General features: G+C 35.9%; 2 protein-coding genes and 1 pseudogene across 3 annotated transcripts; 1 reads left to right on the forward strand and 2 right to left on the reverse strand.

The window, feature by feature from the left end:
• Positions 1-2,369: 2,369 nt before the first annotated feature.
• On the reverse strand, positions 2,370-2,714 carry LOC140014122 (uncharacterized). Its single transcript, XM_072064522.1, has one exon. The coding sequence runs from the start codon at positions 2,712-2,714 to the stop codon at positions 2,370-2,372; it is 345 nt and encodes a 114-aa protein (XP_071920623.1).
• Positions 2,715-5,438: 2,724 nt separating this feature from the next.
• On the forward strand, positions 5,439-24,107 carry LOC113708817 (cullin-4-like). Of its 2 annotated transcripts, XM_072064315.1 has the most exons (17): positions 5,441-5,979; positions 9,091-9,206; positions 9,283-9,629; positions 15,429-15,609; positions 15,735-15,857; positions 15,948-16,235; positions 20,647-20,772; positions 20,898-20,999; positions 21,080-21,133; positions 21,681-21,787; positions 21,895-21,955; positions 22,045-22,176; positions 22,294-22,431; positions 22,541-22,621; positions 23,128-23,208; positions 23,321-23,401; positions 23,818-24,107. In XM_072064315.1, the coding sequence occupies exons 1-17, from the start codon at positions 5,550-5,552 to the stop codon at positions 23,929-23,931; spliced, it is 2,562 nt and encodes an 853-aa protein (XP_071920416.1). In that variant the 5' UTR covers positions 5,441-5,549; the 3' UTR covers positions 23,932-24,107. The 2 variants fall into 2 exon arrangements, 1 of the variants encoding a protein (XP_071920416.1); XR_011820885.1 differs by lacking the exon at positions 23,818-24,107 and having other exon boundaries at positions 5,439-5,979; positions 22,541-22,741; positions 23,321-23,359.
• LOC113709170 (U1 spliceosomal RNA) lies at positions 19,478-19,613 on the reverse strand (annotated as a pseudogene).
• Positions 24,108-24,109: the final 2 nt, after the last annotated feature.

Raw genomic sequence — 24,109 nt, forward strand, 5'->3', positions numbered from 1 at the left:
TTGTTCACTAATTTGATGTTGCGGGCATCTAGTGCATAACTTATTGAACCTTTCTCAATAGTCGTACAAGGACTCCCCGGGATACTGTTTAATGCTACATATCTCCTTTTTTAAACTTGCAGTCCAGAATACAGGGAAGAATTTTTCTAAAAACTTCTTTTTCAACTATGCCCATGTAGTAATACTACCTGCGGGTAGGTAGTATAGCCAATCTTTAGCTGCATTTTTGAGAGAAAAAGGGAAGGCTCTTAGAATAATTTGATCCTCAGTGACTCCAGAAGATTTCATGCTAGAGCAAACCACTTCGAACTCCTTAACGTGTTTAAGGGGTTCTTCACTAGAGAGACCATGGAACGAGGGTAAGAGGTGAATCAACCCTGACTTCAACTTGAAGGCGGTATTCTCAACCAAAGTTGGGAATGTAATGCACAAGGGTTGGTGAGTCAACTCCGGGGCAGCCAGCTACCTTAGTGTTTGGTTGTTTGTCATGCTATATTCGTCCTCTATCGACTCATTTGCAATAGATGATTGCCCTCCTTTTCGTCTCCTAGTCACTTGCCTTCACCTACGTGCTGCCTTCTCAACCTCATGATCGTATATCAATTTATCTGTATGAGTAGAACGGGGCATAAACTATAAAAAATACCAAGAAAAAACTAAACTCAAAAAGAAATAAATAATTCAAATGCTAGTCCCCAACAACGTCGCCAAAAATTGACAGGTATTGAACCTGTGCAATAATAATAAATAAAACCGAACTACCACCAAAAGTAGTCACCAATCAATTTTAGGTACTGGAGCAGGGACTCTAGGTGTGCAATGGGTTACTTGATTCACCCTGTTCCCAAAGTGTTTGCTTAATCCGATATACCTGAATTAATTATTTGACTAAATTCACTAACTAGTAGACAGTGATAAGCAGGGTCGTCTCCTCAGGGATTGGGGAGAAATTTATTTCCTTTCGAGTCAAGATAAATGGGGAAATTTGGGATTAAATGCTAATGAACTAAATAAATCAAATACAGAAAATAATTAATTAAAAGAAATAATTGGGAGAACTCTAGCCAAGGGTACACTTCAGAAATGTTTCATGCACTGATCATTGATTCACAGATAATTTCAACATTTATTAATAGATTGGTTATAGTTGTCATGCACGCGATAAACAACCAACCTTTCCTTAATTTCTCGATAGTTAAGATACGACCGTTAACTATTTCTCTAACCCGAAAACAACCCTAGGTACGACTGTAGGATTTAATTTCTAGATTGCATTAATAATTAGAAAATTCCAATCCTAACTAACAAACACGCTACGAGGGTTTGTTTAAGTTAGATCGTATGCTTCCCTGACATAAGCCTATTTACGCCAATTGCTACTTAGATAGAGATAATCGAACAATTACGGATTCAATTACCCTTAATTAGCAAAATAGCCTATATAAATAATTAATTATTGCGCACTAATTAATCATACACATAAGTTATAACAATTAAAAAAAGGAAACATATAAATACCAATAAATGAAAGAAATAATGAATAACGGTTTATATCTCACAGTAATGGCCAAACCAAATCGTCAGTTGTCCCCTTGACTAGAATTAGGGATTTAGTTCTCCATAATTAGAGAACAAGCCATGCGAAGAAAGTTGAAAAGAGCCGTCAATTCCTTTTTCCCAAAATCGGTCAACCGAGAAAAGAAAAGAAATAATTGATTTCGATTGCTTTCAATTGTCTTCCAAGCCAAACGTACAGAGAGTCTGATGCTCTCTTTCAAATTTTGATTAAACAAGAATGAAAAGCAATTCCAATGGTCCACAACGGTGGCTAGCCTTTCTGGCCTTCCTAATTGCTACCAAAAGCTCCAACTAAAGTCAAAGGCAAAAGCCTACTCAAACGTACAATACCCTTTGGAAGTCCAAAATCCCTTCTTACGTTGGTAGCCGCCAAAAATGAAGGAATTGGTTTCCTTCTACTCTGCCGGCCCCACCAGAGAGCAAAACAATATGGTTCCCCCCAATTCTAGTCTTTACTCCTTCCAAAAATTTGTATTCAAATATCAAAAGTCCCTAAATAAAAGGAAAACCTATTACAATATAATTGCTTCAGCTTTTTTAAGCGGATCCCACTGCTTGAAGCTCCCCACGTGCGACGAACCACGGAGATCCGACTCTGAGGGCTGGAGTTAGGCATGGGTACGCCTACTTATCAGGAAGTCCTCTGCATTTTGATTTTAAGAACTTTTTTAGCATCAATTCTTACAATTAACACAAAGACCACATCTGAGTAGAATACACCCAAATTAGTGCAATATTTAGTCAACTAATTGTGCAATATTACACAAAATATCCCAGTAAAATGCACTCTATCACAACGTAGCCATTTCAAAGATTTGAGACAAAGTTGTAGGTCTTAATATCCTTATCATGGTCTTGATTTCATCCTTGAACCCACTGATGAAGCTAGATATAAAATACTCCTCATCTAGATGCGGATTCTTAATCATCATAAGGGTTTTGAGCTCTTCAAACCTCTCTTGGTACTCTTCCACATTTCCAGCTTCTTGTAGATTGTTGAATTCTTCTACCACATCCTTGTCATTTCTATTATCAAATATCTTATATAGCAGCTCTTCGAACATTCTCCAAGTTATCCCTGGTTTTTCCAATTTAACTCCTTGAAACCATTTGTCCGCCCTCCCTTCCAAATACATTCCTATGACTTCCACTTTTTGCTTTTTGGGAATTTGGTAGTTTAAGTTGTATTTATTGCATTTTCTGATGCATTCTCTAGAATTCTCCCCAGTAAACAAGGGCAGATCGATTTTTGGAGGATTTGGTATAAAAAACTTACCCGCTTCCTTCCTTACTATCTTATTGTTTTATGACCCAATCTGCAGTCTTTGGTTTAATGGAGGAATTGGTAAGAGTGGTGCTTGCTCACTTCTTTGCCTGTCTTCTTCTAGAATAGTTTTATCCTTGCCTATCATTACTCTCATGAAGGCACTTAACTCTTGCTTCATTTTAGCTGCCAAACCTTCCATCCTTTTATTGCTTTCTTCTAGTTTGGTACGAAACTCATTCCATATTTGTTATTGTTGCAGTTGTGAAGCTTGCAGACTTTCTACTATCTCTTGAAGCCTGATTTCTTGCTTTTTGATTTGTCCCTCCAGTGTCTTAAATCCGGTGCTTTCTACCATAGAATCTGATTTCTTCCAAGGATTCAACCTGCTCTAATACCACTTGTCAGGATATTGATTGTAATTTTTGGGATTTAATTGTTGAATTAGTTTAGATTGAAGATCCAGAATTGGGGAAAAGAAGGATACAAACAAGAGAAAGGGAGAGGAAATGAGAAAATGAGAGAGAGTGAGAGAGAGAGAGAGAGAAAATGAAATATGTTATTCCCTTAGCCCCCCTCTCAACCAATCACCCTTTTACAAATATGATGGATTAACCGACTTAAACTAATCCAACTGATTCTGTTATTCTCCTTGCTACGACGTCATTCTACTTACTCTTTTATTCTACTGGTTTATTTGAGCACTTGTACAAAATGTCATCGTTATATATTGGTTTAATTGCTGGAATTCATTTCTTCATCCTGACAGTAGCATTTGACTGACTTGACCAACATCTTATAAGTCAGCTATTTTTTGTCCCTTAGCCGTCCTACATATTAGTGAGTACTCAATAATCGGGTACCTGCTGAGATAAGGACAAGTCAACGAGTACCTACCTTGCTCCACTTATCATTTAATTGTTTTAAAAAATAATTTATACTAATTTAATTTTGTATTTTACATATTCATCTAAGACTTAATAAGGTTTTTTTTTTCTAAAAATAAAGTCTCCTACCAAGAAACAAACATGTGAACAGAATGCAAGAAAAAGGAAACAATTATAAGAATTCAAAATTAATGAAAATTTGAAATAAGTAGTACCTTTTTAAATATATATTCCACATCAATTAAACTCTTTTTCAAATAATACAAGATCATGACCTCTACAAATGAATCTTGTAAATAAACTATAGTCTTCCATATTTGTAATGTAATTTGTGCAATGAAAAATATTATTTTTAATATGTGTATAAAAATAAAAAATATGAAAAATATATGTGTGTGGCGGGTCATATATCTATGAGTTCTTAATCATGTGACCCTAACCCACCCCACATATAAAGGAATACTCTACTTTCTTTTGACCCGATCAAATAATACGGATTGGGTATTCTATTTTTTGGATAAGATCATACCGAATATTGCGGGTTTTTAGGTTAGTGGGCATTTTTGTCCATCCCTAATATGTATGTATATATATATACATATAGTATGGGTTAATCATGCTCATACATACATACATAATTGCATATACACATACATATATATATATATAGACCTATGCCTATATAAACACCCACATACACATAATTATAGATGCATGTAGGTTTATATTTACATATGTATACTGTGAACAACAATAAAAGCAAGTTAATATGGGTTAATCACACTCCATCTCCCTATACATTGGAGATAGTCACTTTAAAACTCTCGACCTTAAAAATATATACTTTATGCACATAAGATTAGTCAAAGTTAAAATTGCATAAAAAGTGAGTGCAATAACATTGTTGGCCCTTCTATTTATGAAATTATTAATAACTTACTATCATATATGTTTTATTGCTAATACATATATATGTTTATGGTATCTATTGTACAAAAATATTAAATTTATAAAAGTTGAAGTTTTCATTTAGTTTATTATTCTTATTTTTTTTTGTTGATTGAACATTTACTTATATATGTAGTTTTGTTGAATTTATTGGACTTTAAATCAAATAATAAGGACAAAAAACATAATAACAACAATAAATTGAGTTAGCAAAATTTTGGAAATATTAGGTAATATCTATTTGTATTCTAGTTTATTATTATTTTTGTTTATGTAAATTGCTAAAAGAGTATTATTATTTTTTAGTCAAAGTAGTTAAATATTAAATATTTAATCAAAATTTTTAAAAAGTGTTAAAACACTGCCTTATTTTTAATCTTAAAGGATGGAGATTAAATCGGACTTCAATTTTTTTCAACACAAAAAGGGCAATAATTGTAAACTAAATATAATTTCAGCAAGAAAAAAGCAATGCATGTAAAATGTCACTCTATACATCAAGTTTTGAATTTTTAAAATTGACTAGTCTTAATCGTTTATGGAGTGTATATTTTTTAAATTTGAAGGTAGCAAAATATGACTATTCCCGTGGCTTAGGGGAAAAGTATTATTAACCCTAAATATGGCAGTCACGTATTTGGTACCTAGTGTACAAATATTAAAAGACATGTCCGGTGGAGTCTTATCGAAGTGTTCTAGAACAAAACTAAAACAGAACTGAAATACAAGCTCTCACGCTTACTAGTTACTGCTACATCTTTAACAAGCCAAGCGTTACATAGCGTCTCTCTTCGTTTTGTTTATAGTAAGAAATAGAAATGAGCTAGCTCTTTGGATTAAACATTTTAAACACTTTTCTTTTTTTTTTTCTTATGTCTCATCCCAGCAGCACCACCAACCCCAACCCTCATAAGCGTTCATCTCCGTTTAACACCACCTCGTCCTCTGCTTCCATCCCCGCCAGCGGTGGAGCAGCAGCACCACCACCTTCACAACCTCTTGTTCCGGCGATGAAAAAGGCCAAGTCTCAGGCCGTAGCTTACTCTCTGGACAACAACAAGAACGGCCAGCCTCCGCACGTCCACTTCTCCCCTGATATCGACGTTAATAACGCCTCAATGCTTGATGTAGAAGAAGAAGATCCTGGTAGCCTCTCAAGCGACGTCGTTATGGACCCCAATCTAATCAGTTTTAACAGTAATGCTATGTCCCGGGGGGCCTCCTCTGGCACTGCTAATCTGTCTCGGAAGAAGGCTACCCCTCCTCAGCCCCAAAAGAAGCTCGTCATTAAGCTTCTCAAAGGTTATACTCATTCGATTAATTTTTCCTCCTTTTTTTAATTTTGTTTTGATCTATTTCAGTTACAACTTTTTGGAATTTTGACATTTGATTGGATTACTGGATTCTGCTTTAGGTGTGTAATGCGAAATTTGGTTACTAGGGTTTTGGGGGATTAAAATTTTTTTTTTTTAATTTTTTTGTTGGAAGCGATTGTCGATTGAGTGAGTTTTGGTGGAATTGTGATCGGAGTATTAATTGTCTAGGAACTTGGGACTTCTATAGCAGAGTTCGTAGAAACTTGGGGTAACTTAAGTTACATGTGGTGTTTGAGCTGAAATTGAGAGGTGAATTGACTTTTGTTCAGGTTTAATAAATTTGGGCTGTGTTTGATTTGGGCAATCTGCAATGGATTAGTTTGGAAGCAATTTTCTGAAAGTGGTTGTATTTGTCCAACTATGGAGTTGACGAGTGCTAGGCACCATTCCTAGAAAGATACTTGGAGCGGAAATAGGGAATCTAGTACTTGATTTTGTTTTTCATTCTGCTTGCAATTTTGAATTATAGCCATGGTTCAAGCTATCTGTAAATCTCTGTGCACTAGAAGTACTTGTGTACTCTATGCCAGACCAATTAGACTCATCAAACGACTTTGTTTGTTGAGAATTAAGGGGAATGCACTAATCGTACTTGATGGATATCAATAATTGCGGTAAACTCCTGCTGTTTGCTTTTCTTAATCCTTTGATGCTATTTGTAGCTTTTGTAGAGCACTGGTGCTTGTTTATTCTTCAGTGGGGTAGAATCTTCTATCTTTAGTGATAGGCCTTGGTTCTGTTTCCGATTGCCGGGGATTAAGTTCATTCAGATCACCTTATGCTATTTTTTATTTTATTGTAAATGCATCTCTTGTTAAGTAAAGGTCATTACCGGAACTAATGCATATTTGATTAAAATTAGATTTGCAACTGGACATTATGTGAATTAAAATATTGAGAACTAGGACGTTATTAATTTGATGTAGTCGTTTGATTATGAGTACGAGAACTTCTGAATTAGTGGGAGACTAATAGAACTTCTAAACTAATCACGCAAAATGATCCAAAAATGGGTTTGACAATCTGGAAATGCATCAGTAGTCTGAAATGTTGAAACATAGCAAATGTAACTGATTTAGGTTATTTGCACTAGAGAGGTTCATGGTTTTTGCAGAATAAAGTGGGTAAATGCTCAAGTTACTAGATTTTGCTGCTGATTTTATGCAGTAATCCTCTGTCCTATAAAATAAAGGAGCTTACACAAATAAAAAAAAAACCTCTGTCCTGACAGCTGTTGGTTCCCATACTTTTTGAGGGTCATGGAAGAAGCGTACCTGCAATTCCTTTAAAGACAAAGAAATACTCAGTTTTAAATATTCTTTTAAAAAGTAGTTTTTTTTTTTTAATTTATATGTGTGGGATTACTTTAGAGTCCAGGGAAATATCTCGCTGCTGAAGTGATTTTACAACAACGGGTGTACATGATCTGCTTGAACATACTTTTTGAGGGTCATGGAAGAAGTGTACCTGCAATTCCTTTAAAAACAAAGAAATACTCAGTTTTAAATATTCTTTTAAAAAGTAGTTTTCTTTTTTTAATTTATGTGTGTGGGATTACTTTAGAGTCCAAGGAAATATCTCGCTGCTGATGTGGTTTTACAACAATGGGTGTAAATGATCTGCTTGAACATATCAGTCAAAGTTTTTTTCTGTTTTCACGCACAACTAAACCGCATCCTTCCGATGCTTTCCACTTTCTATAGAAAATGTAATTTGATAAAATTTTAGACGAAATACACCTTAGGATTGCGGGGCAGCAGTATTGGCTGTCTATGGATTTTTGAAGATGACAAATATAAAGAACTGATACTTCTGATTCCAGTGTATCACTTGCAGATCAGCATCCACTCAATATGTCTTGCCACGTGAAAGTTGAACACAAATAAATAATTGCAGAACAATGGATTTTTGGAAACTTCAGATCTGGGGAGGAAGGGAACAGCTTGAAATATGATTGCAGAAATGGAAGAATAGAGACTTATTCAAAATTTGTTCAATGAGCTCCATGTGCAGATAATTATGCCTTAACTTCTTCTGCCGTGCATTTTGTGACTTCTTTATCTAGTATTTGCATTTGTTTGCTTGAGTAGTTATACTGGTCTTCTTCTGCAGCTTTCTTCTTCTCATGGGTAGTACAGCAGTTGGATTGGGAGTTTTAGGTTTGGGAGTTTTAGGTTGGGGAGGTGGTAGAAATTTTGGTACATAGTGGTGATTCTGATAGAAAGAACAGTTAGTGATGGGGGAATATTGTGAATGGTACCCTTATTCGTTATTAGTGAAATACACATAAATTACTAACTAGACAACTCAAATTGACTGTGAAAAAGAGTATTCTTTATGGAAATGCTTTTCATGGTAAATGTTGTCTCAGGTAAGTTACTTGCAGCATTCCTGGCTGACCATTGAGGTTCATAATAGCTAAGCCTAATTAAGAGAACCATATTGCAACTCGTACGCATCATTTGATGTTGCATCTTGCATAATTGAATAGTCACCTAAAGTACCAGTGAATGTGGTAACTTGCGACCAATTTGATGGATTTGTGCTAACTTTCTCAATCCATCAAATCGTTTCCCTGGGCAGGAGGGTATGATGATTATTGTTGAAGTTTGCGCTAATATTCTTTACCTTATAAAAATTCTTCTGGTTTTTACCTATCCTTACGATCTTGTGTTTATTCCCTTCATTTTCTTGGTTATCTTCTTTTCAAGAATTCTTCTACTACTATTAATTCATTGGTCAGAACTTCTATTTACTTTTATTTTTGTCGTCTTCACCATTCTTTTTATTTAAAAACCTTGTGAGAAATTTTCATTACATGGAACAAATTATTAAATCATGGATCAAGGCCAGGAAAGATAGTGGTGTTGTAATTTGGGAACCTGAATATGTGTCTGTGTGTATAAGGATCTCATGGAAAAGTTGATTTTTTTAAAATTAGGTTTTCCTGCTTTAGCAAATGTAAACTCTTTTGAGAAACCTAAGTACTGAAGGGAATACCCTCATATGTTCATTTTCCTCATTTTTGTGGTTACAGGCAAGCCAACGCTGCCTTCTAATTTTGAAGAAACCACCTGGGCAACACTAAAATCAGCTATCAGTGCTATATTCTTGAAGCAGCCAGATCCCTGTGACCTGGAAAAGCTGTACCAGGTGTCTTTGATTAATCTCTTATGCATATTAAGATTATAAGTCTAATTCATTATGTTACTGACTTTATTCTTGATAGGCGGTAAATGATCTGTGTCTGCACAAAATGGGGGGGAATCTTTATCAACGAATTGAAAAGGAGTGCGAAGCACACATATCAGCTGCACTGCAATCTTTGGTTGGGCAGAGCGAGGATTTGGTTGTTTTCTTGTCCCTTGTTGAGAAGTGCTGGCAGGACTTTTGTGACCAGATGTTGATGATCCGTGGTATAGCTTTGTATCTTGATAGGACATATGTGAAACAAACTCCAAATGTGCGTTCACTGTGGGATATGGGCTTGCAGCTTTTTCGCAAACATCTTTCTCTAGCATCAGAGGTAGAACATAAAACGGTGTTCGGTCTCCTGAAAATGATTGAGAGTGAAAGGTAATTTTCAGTCTCTAGAGAACTTTTTGGTCATAACTGTTTGTGTAGTTCTATTTTCATTGACATATTGAGGACAATCAACTGAACAATCTCTAATCTGATTTGAATTGTCTGACAATCTAATTTTAAAGGTTCTTTAGAGGTTCTTTCGAAGGATGTCGATTTTCATGCTTTTGTTGTTTTGCTTCATAAATGGGTACGTGCAAATGATCTTCTCTTTGGCTGCTTGAATGGTGGTTATAATGTTTTAGTTCTCCACTTTTGGCCATTAAATTGTTGTCATATTTGTATCACGCATTCAACTAAGAAAAGTGGTTTTACTTTAAGCCATTCCATTAATTTTAGCTTTTAACTTGATGATCTCATCAGTTATAAGGCAATTTCATTTGGATTTTTTTTATTGCTGAATCTTCTCCTCTTCCTCCCTGGATCTCTGCCAAGAACAATGCTACCTTTGTTTTGTCAACACCATTGGTGCTCTCAGTGCAGCTACCAAAACCAATGCTGCCATTGATCCATTTCTTACAACCAGCTGCCTTCTCAAGGAGTTCCTTTCTTCACCTCTAGTCCATAAGGACCATAACACAAACATGAAGCAGACACTCATTATCTTTAGCTGTTATTCTTTAGGCTGATTGAATCTTCTGCTTCTTTGAGTCCCAGAAAAGAGGAGAGAATTTTTTTCGTAAAGAAAAAGTTAATGTGTTTTCTGCATTCCACGCTTAAGCCTGAATCTGCAAAGAATGCGTCCAGCTGGTTCCCTCTCAAATCTGAACTAGATCAGGGGAAAAAATGTTTATGGTATTGGATACATAAAGACCGGTAAGATTATGATGACAGGCATAAGATTGTTATTAAAAAAAAAAAAAAAAGAGCAAGTGAAAGCAAAAAGAAAAGGATGTTGCTGATGTCTTGGGCTGGCAATGTGTAAATGGGAGCAGACATAAATTGTTAATGCTCATTGAAATGGAAAAAATAAAATGGAAAAAGAAGATCATCGATGATTTTGTTTTCGTTAAAGTTTTTATTATATTACCAGAAATACCCTTAAACATGACACAGTTAATGGGAGTAACACCTGAAATCAACAGAATGGGCTAAGTTATATTGCTTTTAATACTTTAGCAGTGGTTCAGAAATGTAATAGTTTAGTGACGAAAGGTGGACCAGGTAATAGGTCATTCAGGCAATTTTCTCCTTTTAAGGGTTGGCCAAATTTTTATGTAGTTTTCCATCAGTTAAGAATGGAAAAGTGAAAAGCAAAAAAAGCCTGAGGGGCAGTTTTCATTTATTTATTTACTTTTTTTTTTTTTAAAAAAAAGAGTTTCAAAAGAACTTTTTTCTAGTGTAAGCATATCCATTTGATGCTCTTATTGTGTATGCCTGCGAATGACATAATAAGCTATTATGAGCAACAAATATCTTGGAACCAAATCGGTCATGTTCTACATATTTAGACTTCGGGTTACTGACAATAAACATATGACAAGCATGTTTCAGGATTGATTACTGTTCAGGAATTACATCTGATTTGTTTGTACATATGCATCCAGTGTACATCTTTCTGATTCATCATGTTTGTTTTAACATAATCTTGTTTTCTTTGACTTTTACATGAACTTATGAATTAAAGTTACTATTTTGTCATTAAATGGTTCATATAATCAGTATAATTTCTTTTGTTTGATATTTTTGAACTGTAAGATATTATCTTTCGGTTGTATGATGGTTTATATAATCGATATTGTCTCCCATGACATAAGAAAAAAAGAGGTTCAGATTTTCCGGTCAGGATTCTTCTGTTGATGAAAGTTTTTTGACAAATGAAAGTATGCCTTTGAGATGATTTGAGCTCTCAGTATGTCAGAATTTGCAACTATAAGAGGTTACTGTATTTTTTAAGTGTGGTACATGAAATTATCGAATGCCAGGGCACTTCCTGGTGGTTAGGCTAGCATTTTTTTTAGAACAGTTTCTTGGGCTTAGAACTTACCGAAAATCACAATGTCATTTGGCAAAATTTGCAGGCATAAAAGTACAAATAAAATCAGAACTGAAAGTGTAAGGGAGCTGCTGAAAATGAGAGATGAAGATGTTCAGATTAGCAATCTCTAGGAATCACTCCTACAAACCTTTAGACATCACATCCATGGCAAAATTGCATCAGACAACCTCAGAAAGGAACAAGTCTTGAGGATTTTATTGACAAACAAAAGCTGTCTTCTCTTTGTGGAGAAGTACAATATTTATACAATTCCTTCTGAAGCTATAATAGAAACAAGATACTTTTCGTAGTATTAAATCAGAAAGATTCTTATTCAAGTGTAAGGTAACTATTGAATACTATTTACCAAGCCAGAAAGTTTCCATAACCAGAAAATTCCTTCGACAAGCTAAATTTCTTAAATACACCTACACATTAAAACCAGAAAATCTTAGAAAGCAATAAGAAAAATAAATGATTAATGAAATAAACTCTGTAAAGACTGTTTTGGACTATGTAACTCCCAATTAAAGATCTTAATTTTGAAGGTGTGTTTAATTGAAGTTGGAGCAAACTTCTGGAACTCAATCTTGGATTTCCTGGAGGTTAGAGTTGACTAGTTGTGTAGCCTGTCTGTCTAACCTGGTTTGTATGTAACCGGGTTTTTCAAGCTATTAAGTGAACAATGAACTAAGATTTAGATCAAATGCACACTTGACCCACGCCTCCACATTGTTTGGGAAAATATATGCCTGATGCTCTTGAGCTATTCAGTGTTCAAATTGTTGTGAAGGCTATGTTGGCATATATTGTGTTGGAATTGCTACTGATGGAATTGTTATGACACTTGGATTTTCCCTATGGCCTTAATGCAATGGTATGTTACATGTTGGAATTACTAATGGGATTTTCACACGTGCATTTTCTTTTTGGCCTTAACGCAATGATATAGTTTCTTCCTTTGGTTGATCTTGACTTGTTTTAACAAGCCTAGAGCTTTCAGATGGGGAAATGACATTGGCCTATGATGTTTATTGTCATGATGAAATGGACCTCCACTGGGTATTTGAAATCTCAGTGACCTTCCCTCACGTGGTTTTTAGTTCCAAAGGCACCCTTTGAATCCAATAGCTAAGAGGATGCCATAATCATTATACGTGAGTGTTTTTTTTTTTTGTTTTGAAACTTTTCTCTGATACTACTGTTAGGATGGGCTATATGTATCGAAAATCAAATGGGAGGCGTTAGATTGGTGCAATTTACTTGTTACGTTTTGCCAATAATTGTTGTTGACTTGTTTCGTTAGTTCTACATAAATGATAGATGGACCAGATCGCTTTCCATTGACTAGTCTAGCATGATCAAACTAGTTTACTAAATAAATACCCCTTACTGATAGCTTCATTTAAACTAATTTTTCTTTTCCATATTTTTTTTTGTTTGCAAAGTATTTGGGCTGCCACTTATCTCCATGATTTACTTTTGGCCATCAAACAAATCTTTTATTTCAAATCACCTATAAAGCTTCTAAAAGTTTGGAAGTTTTGGCCATTCTCCAACTTAGCAGTCAAGTCTCATCTTTTCTTTGAAGTTTGGGGGAATTTTATTACACGCCAGAGAAAATATGGGAAAATAGAAAACACAATGAAACCATTGATACCTTTTTTTCACCTTTTCCTTTTAATTCTGCAAACAGAGTTATTCTAAGCCATACCCTATAGGCTCCCAGCACTTTGTCTCACCTTCTGGTCTCCCAATTCTCTCCAACTTACTCCAGCACAGGTAAATGGGTGAAGGAAAAATAGCAGAAAATCATGCTCTTTTGAGTGTTTTAGCATGAATTTGGTTGGTCTACTTTAAGCTCATAATTTGGTTCCTTATATTAACCACCTGTTTGGTTGTTACTTGGGAATGATAATGATAATCAGTATCAAAAGCCTCCTCAATTGCAATGGGTTTTTGGTATTCCTTTTCACTTGTTTGGTTTGTCTCTTCAATAAGAATCTATTTTGGTTTTTCTTCTTTTTTTCCACTTTTTTTATTTCTAAATATTTCTTTTCTTTTTTCTTTCACCATGTTTCCTTCTTCCTCAATGTCTCAGCATCCCATCTGCAAATAATCTCTGAAGAACCCAACAATCCCAATTTAAAATTCAATGCATATTAGAAAAGCCAACCTCCAATAAACAATCTCTAATCATTAGCCTTGAAAGTTTTTCAAATCTTGAACGGAATAGAACCACTGGTGATGAAACAAACGTTCACCACTAACAATTGAACCACTGACGCCGGCCTCTTCCTGAACCAGTTGGTCGCGCAGCTACCAGACTTGATTAAATGGGTTAAAAGAGAAGGTGGGTTTGTCCACAAGGCAGTGAAGATAGCACAACAACTAGATGGACTTGGCCTAATTGCAACTGAAGTAATCCCAAAAGGGTCTGACCTGATTGTTCTTCCAGAACATATCCCATTGAGGTTTGAGGCTTCTGAAGCTGATTTTGAAAAGGGGTCCTACTCTTCTTTGATTAAACTTGCTCAACATGTTCCTGGCTAGTGAATTTTGAATACAAGGAGTCAACTACTCTCTTGGAGAATTTGACAAGAGGAGCTTTGGGCTATGAGATTGGGTTTGAAGCTTTTGCAAGAAACATGGAGGAATAAGAGAGTCAACTGATGAGATGTGAGAGAGGAGAGATGGGAGAATGGAGAGGCGAGAGAGAAAAGAAAAAGAAAAGATATTACTTTGGAGCATTTTTTGGTGATAGTGGAGCAAAAGTGTCCAATTTGGTCTGGAATGGCAAACACACACTTTTAGGTCTTCCATTATCATAGATTGATTGTCATAGTAGTGTGCCAAATGCTGATAATGACTATCTTTAATTAGCATACCCATTGGGGACCCCCTATCCCCCTCCTCCCCCAACCAAACAGCTGGTATATAATCATGGTGAATGCTGACTTGGAGCTTGTAATTTGTTATTGCTTTGACAAGGACTTAATTTTTGTTCTTCATCTTTTCATGGTGTTAATGGACTGTTAGCGAGCATGACACGTGTAAGGTGTCTATTCATTGCCTTGGAACTATATTTTGGTGGTTAAATTTTAGTGGGAAAAAAGGATGAAGAAAGGAGGTCGGTGCATAATTTCAAGTGTGCAGTGAGAAGGAAGAGGTGGAAAAAGATTGAAAGGTGAGGAAAAGGATCTCTCTTCAAAGGGAGTGGGAGCTGGATATCTCAGCAGTGGATAGAAGAAAGAGTGACAAGAGAAGATTAAAGGGAAAAGGATTAAGGACAGCATTTTTCTTTTGGATTTTTCCTCTGTTGACTAATTCACCCCAACATTTTGCAGATGTGAATAAGTTGACAGCGAAATTGTGATGGCTTTTATAAACTTAGTGGGTATAAGACAAAATGGTTCAATGGTAAAAATAATAAATGGTGCTGGTTCGATAACCTTCTAGGTATTTTCCCTTTATCATAATGTTAGTCGTTTTTATATTTTTTGAGGAATAAGAAAGTTTTGTTTGCAAAATACGAATTATTTTGTGGAATCCAGGGTGTTGGGACACATTCAGCACAATCTGTTGAAATAAAAATAAATGAAAACATTAATTCCAAATGTCAACTCTGAATTTGAATTGGGAACATCTATTGAATGAAAAGAGAAAAACTATTGATAATAAGTAATGGATACTGTGCAAATGAAAAATAGAAGCGAGGGTGAGACAATGTTCTCTCTTGAATTTTACCATTTATGACAAAGCTTCTCAGTCATCTTTTTAACCATTTGGCAACCCCCCTTTTTTCTGGGTTGCAGATTAGGTGAAGCGGTTGATAGAACTCTCCTCAATCATCTTCTGAAGATGTTCACTGCATTGGGAATCTACTCTGAAAGCTTTGAGAAGCCTTTTCTGGATCGCACATCTGAGTTCTATGCTGCTGAAGGTGTTAAGTACATGCAGCAATCAGATGTTCCAGATTACTTGAAGCATGTGGAGGTCTACTTTCTGAAATCAGGCGTTAATTTTTTCCGTGACTCAATCATCTATTAGTTAACCATTATGTTCTGTAGTCTTGTTTCTCATGATTGCTTTATAATGTGCTAGTATCTATTTTCTTGCAGATAAGGTTGCATGAAGAACATGAAAGGTGTTTACTTTACCTGGACGGAAGTACAAGAAAGCCATTGGTGGCTACTGCAGAAAGACAGCTTCTTGAACGACATATTGCTGCAATTCTTGACAAAGTGTGCCACATCATTTTAAGTTCTGATTCCTGTGTTGCAGATGGTCTTTCTATGTTTTTGTTTACATCTTTGAACTGCTGTGCTTTCCAGGGTTTCACAATGCTGATGGATGGCCATCGCAACGAGGACCTTCAAAGGGTGTATACACTCTTCTCTAGGGTTATTGCCCTCGAGTCCTTGAGACAGGCCCTTAGCTCTTACATCCGAAGAACTGGGCAGGGCATTGTCATGGATGAGGAAAAAGACAAAGATATGGTATCCAGCCTACTAGAATTCAAGGCATCACTTGATACGATATGGGAGGAAAGCTTTTCTAAGAATGAGGCATTTAGCAATACCATCAAAGATGCATTCGAGCATCTGATTAATCTGCGGCAGGTATCATGGTTTCACCTAATGATTTTTCTTTCAGTTGTGATTATTTGCTGATAGCATATATGACTACCTGCTTCAAGGAAGTGCTGTTGGAAGTAAACTTGTAGGAGTACTAGACTGATGATAAAGAGAGTTAGTTTTCCCTTGAGTGCGTTTTGAAACAAAATGCATAGAAGTTGATTATATAGTGATGTAGGACAAGATATGGGTGATCTCATCTGCTAGATCTAGCAGAAGTGTGGCCTTTTTTTGAGCCGTGTATTGCAGGTAAACAGTAACATGGGATAATAGAGGGTGAAAGGATGGGAAGTTAGGGGAATTCTGAGAAAGAACAAACAGACTAATAAGCAAACAACTCATTTCTTTATTGATTAATCTCCACGTGTCTTGTAACAATAGAATGTATAAGCTATAAATTACCTAAAAGATAGAACCCTATGATGAATAGAATTTCTATTTAGTACACATGAGCAAAATTGTTGTAAATCTTTTCTAGAACTTCCGTATAACAACTGTAATCAAATAGCTAGATAGTACTCAATTGCAAATTTGTTGGAAATTTCTCACGAAAAATGTGAAAGACCAAAATACACCTCAGGACAAAAAATTCTGGGAAGTACCTAAACTAGGAGAACAAACATTCTACTAGGATTGCACTAAACAAAGACTCTTAATTGACATATTTGAACTACGAAATAGGCTACTAAAATTTGAAGGATTGCTAATTGAAAGTTCATATAATCTTCCATCTTAAATTTCCTTGAGCTGTTTGTTGACCATATCATTCTCTCATAGCTGGAAAGAAAAACTCGAGCTTGAGTATTGAACATTATATGATAAAGAACTCAAAGGTCTGATGTAAGTTGAAAGGACTGCTGCAATCCTAGATACCTCTCTTCCCATTTACTTGAGAGAGAAGCCGGTAAAGCTGTGCTTCGGAGGATGAACATTTTGCAACTCTTGAGGGACAAAGTCAATCTATGTTACTTAGACTTGCCACCTTACCCTGACATACCCATGTCGATATGATATGACATCGGTAAGAGTGTGGGACATTGGGTACAACACGGATGGTGTCACCAGAAGTGGAGGTAGGTGACCATTGCTGAGGGAGAGAAGAGAGAGTTCATCCGGAGAGAATGGCTTTAAAATGATCATAGGAAATGGTTGCCTGAAGAGAGATTAATTGTAGGGGAAGAAGTGTTGTTCGCTGCTTTTTCTGGAAGGTTCTAGAATAGAAGATGATGGGTTGATGGCTGGGAGGAGGTTGTATAGGGTTTTCTTATTTTACCAAAGCTATTTGCACACTAATTTCTCTGATCTTTAGTCAAATATAAAGCTCCCACAACTTTTTTATAGTACTTTAGTTTCTATCGATATAATTATATTATAACTCCTCACATCTATAAAATTGGGAAATAATCACATATTTTATCATCTTCCGATTGTCCTAATAAATTTACTTGTAATTTCATACATATACTGAATCCAAAGTGAATTAATTTAGCCAGGTTTGCAAATCATAAATTTCACAGCATAAAGAATCTGACAATTCGACACACCCCCTTATGTGTGACGCCCATCCCTGAGCTTGAGTGACGTAGCAGTCAATTTTTGGAACAAATAGATTGTTAGAGAACCCTTCTTGGCTTTGCTTGCAAACTTGCTGAATCTGTGATGCTTTGACCGCCTCTTTCACGTGTTCTGCTACAGCAAACTTGGCCTCATTGGCTGGAACAAGGTATTCTGCAGACTTGATTTTTGGGAACTTTCTTCGCAAGATAATTCTTGTCTGTGACCAACATAGGCGCTTCAAAATCTTTTAGAGCTACTTCTGTGTTTTCCTTGGAAACTCGTGAAACTTAACAGCCAATTTTGGAAAGTTCTGGTTAAACTCATTGTCAGAATCAGTAGCTCCAAATGCAGAATTCTCAGCTTTTACCACAGGATAGTTAACCAAATTGATGCTGTCTATGGTAGGTGTTTGTTGGATGATCAGAGGATAGTGATGGTGCTGTCTATGATAGCTGTTTGTTGGATTTTGACCTTTCTTGATTTGCTAGCAGCTTTATAACTCGATTTGACTAAATAAGATTACAAATCTGCCAAATTTTTTTGGGTAAGAGGTTCCTGAACAATTTGGGTTAATAGTTGAGTAAACCTTGCACTTAGTTGTCCTCTAACAAAGTGCTTTCAGTGAGACCATAAACTCTCCTAATAGCTTTTTCATGATGATAAGAAGGCAAATACTCTTCTATGAATAGCTCTCTCATTTCCTCAATTATAAATATATTGTCCGCATTGTATTTCATCAGTTCGACCTTACCAGTTTCACGTCACGAAATGGGGTTTTGTTTTAAGCTGTGAGGTTATGGTAGTTAAGTAATATTCCTGGTAAGCGAGCTATCTATAGTTATTCTAGGATGACCTATCAGGACATCCTAGGGAAAAAAATAGTGAGTTCCTTGAAATTAATCAGGACTTTTACTTTCTGCTAGTAACCATGTTTATTAATGAACAAGAATGTTTCCTCTCTTGATACCTAATTGATGTGGGACAAGATAGGCATGACAAAATGGCTGTGATTTCACCTATGAGGAAGAAAGAATCATGAGTCTGCGAACTATACGGATGAACAGGAATGTTTAGGGAAAAGAGGCCACAGAGAGAGAGAGAGAGAGAGAGTCCTGGTGAATCTTGTGGAAGGACAAAGTAGTGAGAAAACAACTTAATCCATTTTTTTATCAATCTCTACTTTTATAACAGTCAAATGAGCTAGGCTGGAATTGGATTATGGGGTTTATATTTGGTCCTGGACTTGGCTTCGCAACACCGGACCTAAAAGGCCCAATTGACAGGCCTAACCTGCCTCTTTTTCCCCTTATCTTTCTTTTCTAGTGGGGTTAATTCTGGTTCTTTAGATATTTGTATCATGTGCATTGTTAGTTTCATCAAAATTGGAATTGGAATCGGGGTTGGTGTGGGTTTTATATATCTATTTTTTATTGGACGCTATGTACCCTTATGATATTCTTGGAACCTGATGTCCTTTTGCTTTTAATCTTTAAAATCTCATCCTTAGAGAAGGCGATTGGCTGGAAAAATAATTTAGATGAATATTTACTTCATTGACATTGACACAGTGGATTGAAGGGTTAGACAATGTGCTTCGGAAATGTATTTTAGTAGTTAAAAATGTATATGACATGTGAAAAAAATAATGTTTTTACCTTTGCCTGCCCCCAGTGCCACAAATTATGACGTAGGCTCTGCTACTTGGGCATAGACCTTAAGCTAGCACCCCTCCAAAGTGCAATGGAAGTCACCGGACCTAGGCCATGGGCCTTCATGATCGCCCGTTGACCCAGTCCAAGTGTCTTTGTTCTAAAGTTTGTTTTAGTTTTGAATGGATAGAGGTTTGTAAACAAATTTCGAATCTTGAGGTCACCAATCTGGTGCAGAAAATTGAGAACAAATTTAGTTAGCAGCTTTTGAAGACCAGAAATTGATGAAGGAAAATCACACAGGTTGAAGGAGAAAGCTTCTACGATCGAAAGGAGCCCAAGAAGCTGAGACCAAGCTTAGGTCTTAGTGATTATGAAATCTGTCTTAGTGATTATGAAATCTGCTGGCTGCAGCAGTACATAAGATGGCTATTTATGGGGCTCTGAATATATTGCTGCTGTAAAGTGACAGAAAATGACTAAAATACACTTAACTGGTCACATGCTTAGGACATATGGATGAGCTAAACAAAATATCTCCTGAAGTTTCTGCAACTTTTAGCAGCACATAATATCTAACAATGGAACAACAACAACCGCCACCATAATAAATAAACGATGACTAAGGTCTAAGATTCTCCTGGATCACGATCCATTAACTGACTCAAGTGTTCTCAATTGTCACTAAGGAAATATGCATAAATTTTATTTGAAATGGTTCTTGTTTTCTGTTTTATGCATAACTATGAGTCACTTTCTCTTCTACTTAAATCCTTGTTTCCTTAAGAAAGTACTGGTTGTCTTGGTGATGTCCTAGAAAGATGTGTCTGGTGTTCATCTCATAGTTTCCAAGTTGAAGATTTAATTAGATTGAATTGTACTTACAGTTTTTCTTGTATTTTCTCTCATCTTTCTCCTTATGTGGGTGTGCCTTCTGCTAAGGGGCATTGGGGTGTTATGACTTTCACTTGTCTGACTGGGTTTCTCAAGTGGATATGTGGATACAAAGTCAAAGAGCTTTGTTTTTATCCTCGTTAGGTGAAAACCATGAGCTAATATATATTTTTAGAAATCCCACTAAACTTCTGGATTGCATCCTTCTGATGAAGTAATGAAGTAATGGCCTGTGATTGTGACCTTGTTAACTTCATGTCATGTGCTGATATTATGGTTTTTTGGCGTTTGATTAGAACCGACCTGCTGAGCTAATTGCCAAATTTTTGGACGAGAAGCTCCGCGCTGGGAATAAGGGTACTTCAGAGGAGGAACTGGAGGGTACACTTGATAAAGTTTTGGTTCTTTTCAGGTTCATACAGGTAAATATGAAATAGCAAGTAACAGAAACCAGGTGGAAAAACACCAACCTATTTGCACCAATTTCCTTTTTTCATTAATGTTTATCAATCATTGATGTACATCTTTTGCATTTTTTCTTTCTTAGGGTAAAGATGTATTTGAAGCATTCTATAAGAAAGATCTTGCCAAAAGGCTACTGTTGGGAAAAAGTGCATCCATTGATGCAGAGAAGTCCATGATTTCCAAGGTGAAGGCTTTGAAGTTTTTACAGTGTATTCAATATTTTGCTTTTGTGGCTACACTCATAGATTTCTGTCATTATTGCAGTTAAAGACCGAGTGTGGCAGCCAATTTACTAATAAACTTGAAGGAATGTTCAAGGTGTGTGCTAATTCAAATGTAACATTATGTTTTTCAAACATTTTTCTCCATCCAAAGTTATTAGATGCAGAATAAATAAATGCTAATCAATTTGGATTTTTCCATCTTTAGACTTAACTGGAAACTATTATTTTCTTTCATGTTTTAAAGTTCAAGTTTCAGCCTGGGATTTTACTCTCAAAAAAATGTCTGATTCACATGGCAATTGCAATAGGGTTAGGTAGGCACATAACTGATGTCACGTGTGGTCATTGGTAGTTATCCAACTGCACTAATAGAAGTTGTTCTTTTTTTTTCTGAAATGCAATTTTTCCCTTTTGTCCTCCTGACTTAACTGCCAAGGAAAATAAAAAGAAGAAGAAAGAGGAAAAGCAACTAAATGACATGGTTAAATGATAAGCATCATCCTGGATGGCAAGTTCAACTCCCAATATATTCTTCTAGTCTTTTCAATTACTTTTTTTTGCCTTGACAGTATCTTTGATGATAGAATTTGGATGATAAACATATAACACCAATCTATTTGAAATCCAAAAATATTATCCAGGACATTGAGTTATCGAAAGAAATAAATGAATCATTCAAGCAATCATCCCAAGCTCGGACAAAACTCCCATCTGGAATTGAGATGAGTGTCCATGTCTTAACAACAGGGTATGTAGTGAATTGTGCACTATACAGCATTTCAATTTGAGCTCACGTTTTTTGTTATGGTTTAAATTTTAAGCTTGTGAAATTCATCTTTCTTTGATGGGCTTCAGATACTGGCCAACATATCCACCAATGGATGTTCGGCTTCCCCATGAACTCAATGTGTATCAGGTATGTCACAGCTCATGACTGCAATTTCTTTATTAGCACTGTTATTAGTTATTTACAATAATATTTTGTCTTTATGATGGTTTCTACAGGATATTTTCAAGGAATTTTATTTAAGCAAGTACAGTGGGAGAAGATTGATGTGGCAAAACTCATTGGGGCATTGTGTGCTGAAAGCAGAATTCCCAAAAGGTAAAAAGGAGCTGGCAGTTTCCCTATTTCAGGTTGGTTTCATTTGAATATTTGTATCTAATGTTATAGTTTTGTCCATTCTGTTTAGCTGATACTCTGGGGATTAACAGATATTTATATATTTTTGGTTTATGTGCTCCATCCTGCAGACTGTTGTTTTAATGCTGTTTAATGATGCCGAGAAGCTTAGCTTTCAAGACATCAAGGAATCCACTGGCATTGAGGACAGAGAGCTAAGGAGGACTCTTCAATCACTTGCATGTGGAAAAGTTCGTGTTCTTCAGAAGGTGTGCAATTGTCACAGGATTTATTCATTCTTTGTTGGTACTGAGTTCTTTAAATAATTGAAAGCATTTTCAGCACCACATTTACTAAAAGAACTAAGCTTCCTGACAGATTCCTAAAGGTAGAGAAGTAGAAGATGATGATTCCTTCATGTTCAATGATCAATTTACTGCTCCTCTATACCGTATAAAGGTACATCTGGTTTATATTGTTGATGAAAATTACTGATGATCTGTTGTCTAATAGATGTGACAAATGCAATGCTGTCACGGTTGGGACCCTTATTCGGTGCAACCGGTCTTTGATCAAGGGGTGAGACCCTTACCTATTGAAGTTAGTTAGTAAAAAACCCATAACTCAGAGAAATATCATAATAGAAGAGAAATTCACAGAAGGCTGGAAAATAGTACGCCCGGTTCATCAGGTTCTACCACTGCAGGGCCCAATCATAGTCAAAAGAAGAGTTTGATCCTGGCTCAGAAGGAATGCTAGCTATATGCTTAACACATGCAAGTCGAACGTTGTTTTTGCTTGAAGCTAAATTTTGGGATGAGTATCAAGTAGTATAAAGTGGGACACTGCTAGTAGGGGATACTTATTGTCAGCTTAAAGCTTAATCTTGTTTAGAATTTGCAGAATATTACAATTATGGGCGCTCATGTAGCAACTTGAAGCCATGCTTTGTTAAACACATACAGGTGAATGCAATCCAGATGAAGGAAACAGTAGAGGAGAACACAAGCACCACTGAAAGGGTGTTTCAGGACCGTCAATATCAGGTCTACGATTTTCATGTGTCCTAAGCTTTTCTTTTAGATTTTGATGGAGGAGTTTTTATCATCCTATATATTCCCATGATCGGAACATTGAAAAAGTAGATGGTGCTTGCAGGTTGATGCAGCTATTGTCCGGATAATGAAAACCAGAAAAGTGTTGAGTCATACTCTCTTGATAACTGAACTTTTTCAACAGGTAAAGAATCTTTAATTGCCATTTTCCATGTTGATATCTGGCTTCAGTATTTTCAACTAACGTGTGTGCTTCAAAGCTATTTAGTTTCTCTTCCGGAAAACTGGTAAGGATACCAATAATCTATACCAGTTTATTCGGGAAACCACTTTTTCCACCGTTGCTTCATAAGAAAGCATATTGGCTGCAAACTAGCCCTTTTTGCCAAATGCAATAACCATTTCGATTGTTTCTTCTGAGTGTTTTTGGAAAATATTACTGTAGCACTTATTGGAGAGATCGTATGTAAGATCAAAGGTAGTTGAAAAACATGAGAAAGTAAAACATTTAGTCTTTTAAGTAAGTGTTTATAAATTTTTCTTGGCAAAAATGAAGTATCAACTGATTCTTAACGTGGAAAGTATGTTTTAATGGCACAGCTCAAGTTTCCAATAAAACCAGCTGATTTGAAGAAAAGGATTGAAAGCCTCATAGACAGGGAGTACCTCGAGCGCGACAAGAATAACCCTCAAATATACAACTATCTGGCATAAAAAACTACAGAATGTTTAAAGTTTTTCATTGTAAATTACATGGGGAAGCTTGCAGTTTCCAATGCTAGGCTGCAAGATCATGACTGCAATGTCAGATTGTGTACAGTAATTCGTAGATGTTATTTTTGTTGTGCTGAGCACTGCAACTGTAAAGAAGGATACACTGTTACTATGTTTC

The sequence above is a fragment of the Coffea arabica genome, chromosome 9c (assembly GCF_036785885.1).
Source record: "Coffea arabica cultivar ET-39 chromosome 9c, Coffea Arabica ET-39 HiFi, whole genome shotgun sequence".
Taxonomy (NCBI): domain Eukaryota; kingdom Viridiplantae; phylum Streptophyta; class Magnoliopsida; order Gentianales; family Rubiaceae; genus Coffea; species Coffea arabica.

Excerpts from the sequence above, each read along its gene's own strand:
- LOC140014122 (XM_072064522.1), bottom strand. The coding sequence starts at position 2,714 with ATGTATTTGGAAGGGAGGGCGGACAAATGGTTTCAAGGAGTTAAATTG.
- LOC113708817 (XM_072064315.1), top strand. The coding sequence starts at position 5,550 with ATGTCTCATCCCAGCAGCACCACCAACCCCAACCCTCATAAGCGTTCA. Across the intron at positions 20,773-20,897 it reads TTCTTTTCAGGTTCATACAG|GGTAAAGATGTATTTGAAGC; the intron begins GTAAATATGAAA and ends TTTCTTTCTTAG. Across the intron at positions 21,788-21,894 it reads GTCCATGTCTTAACAACAGG|ATACTGGCCAACATATCCAC; the intron begins GTATGTAGTGAA and ends GATGGGCTTCAG.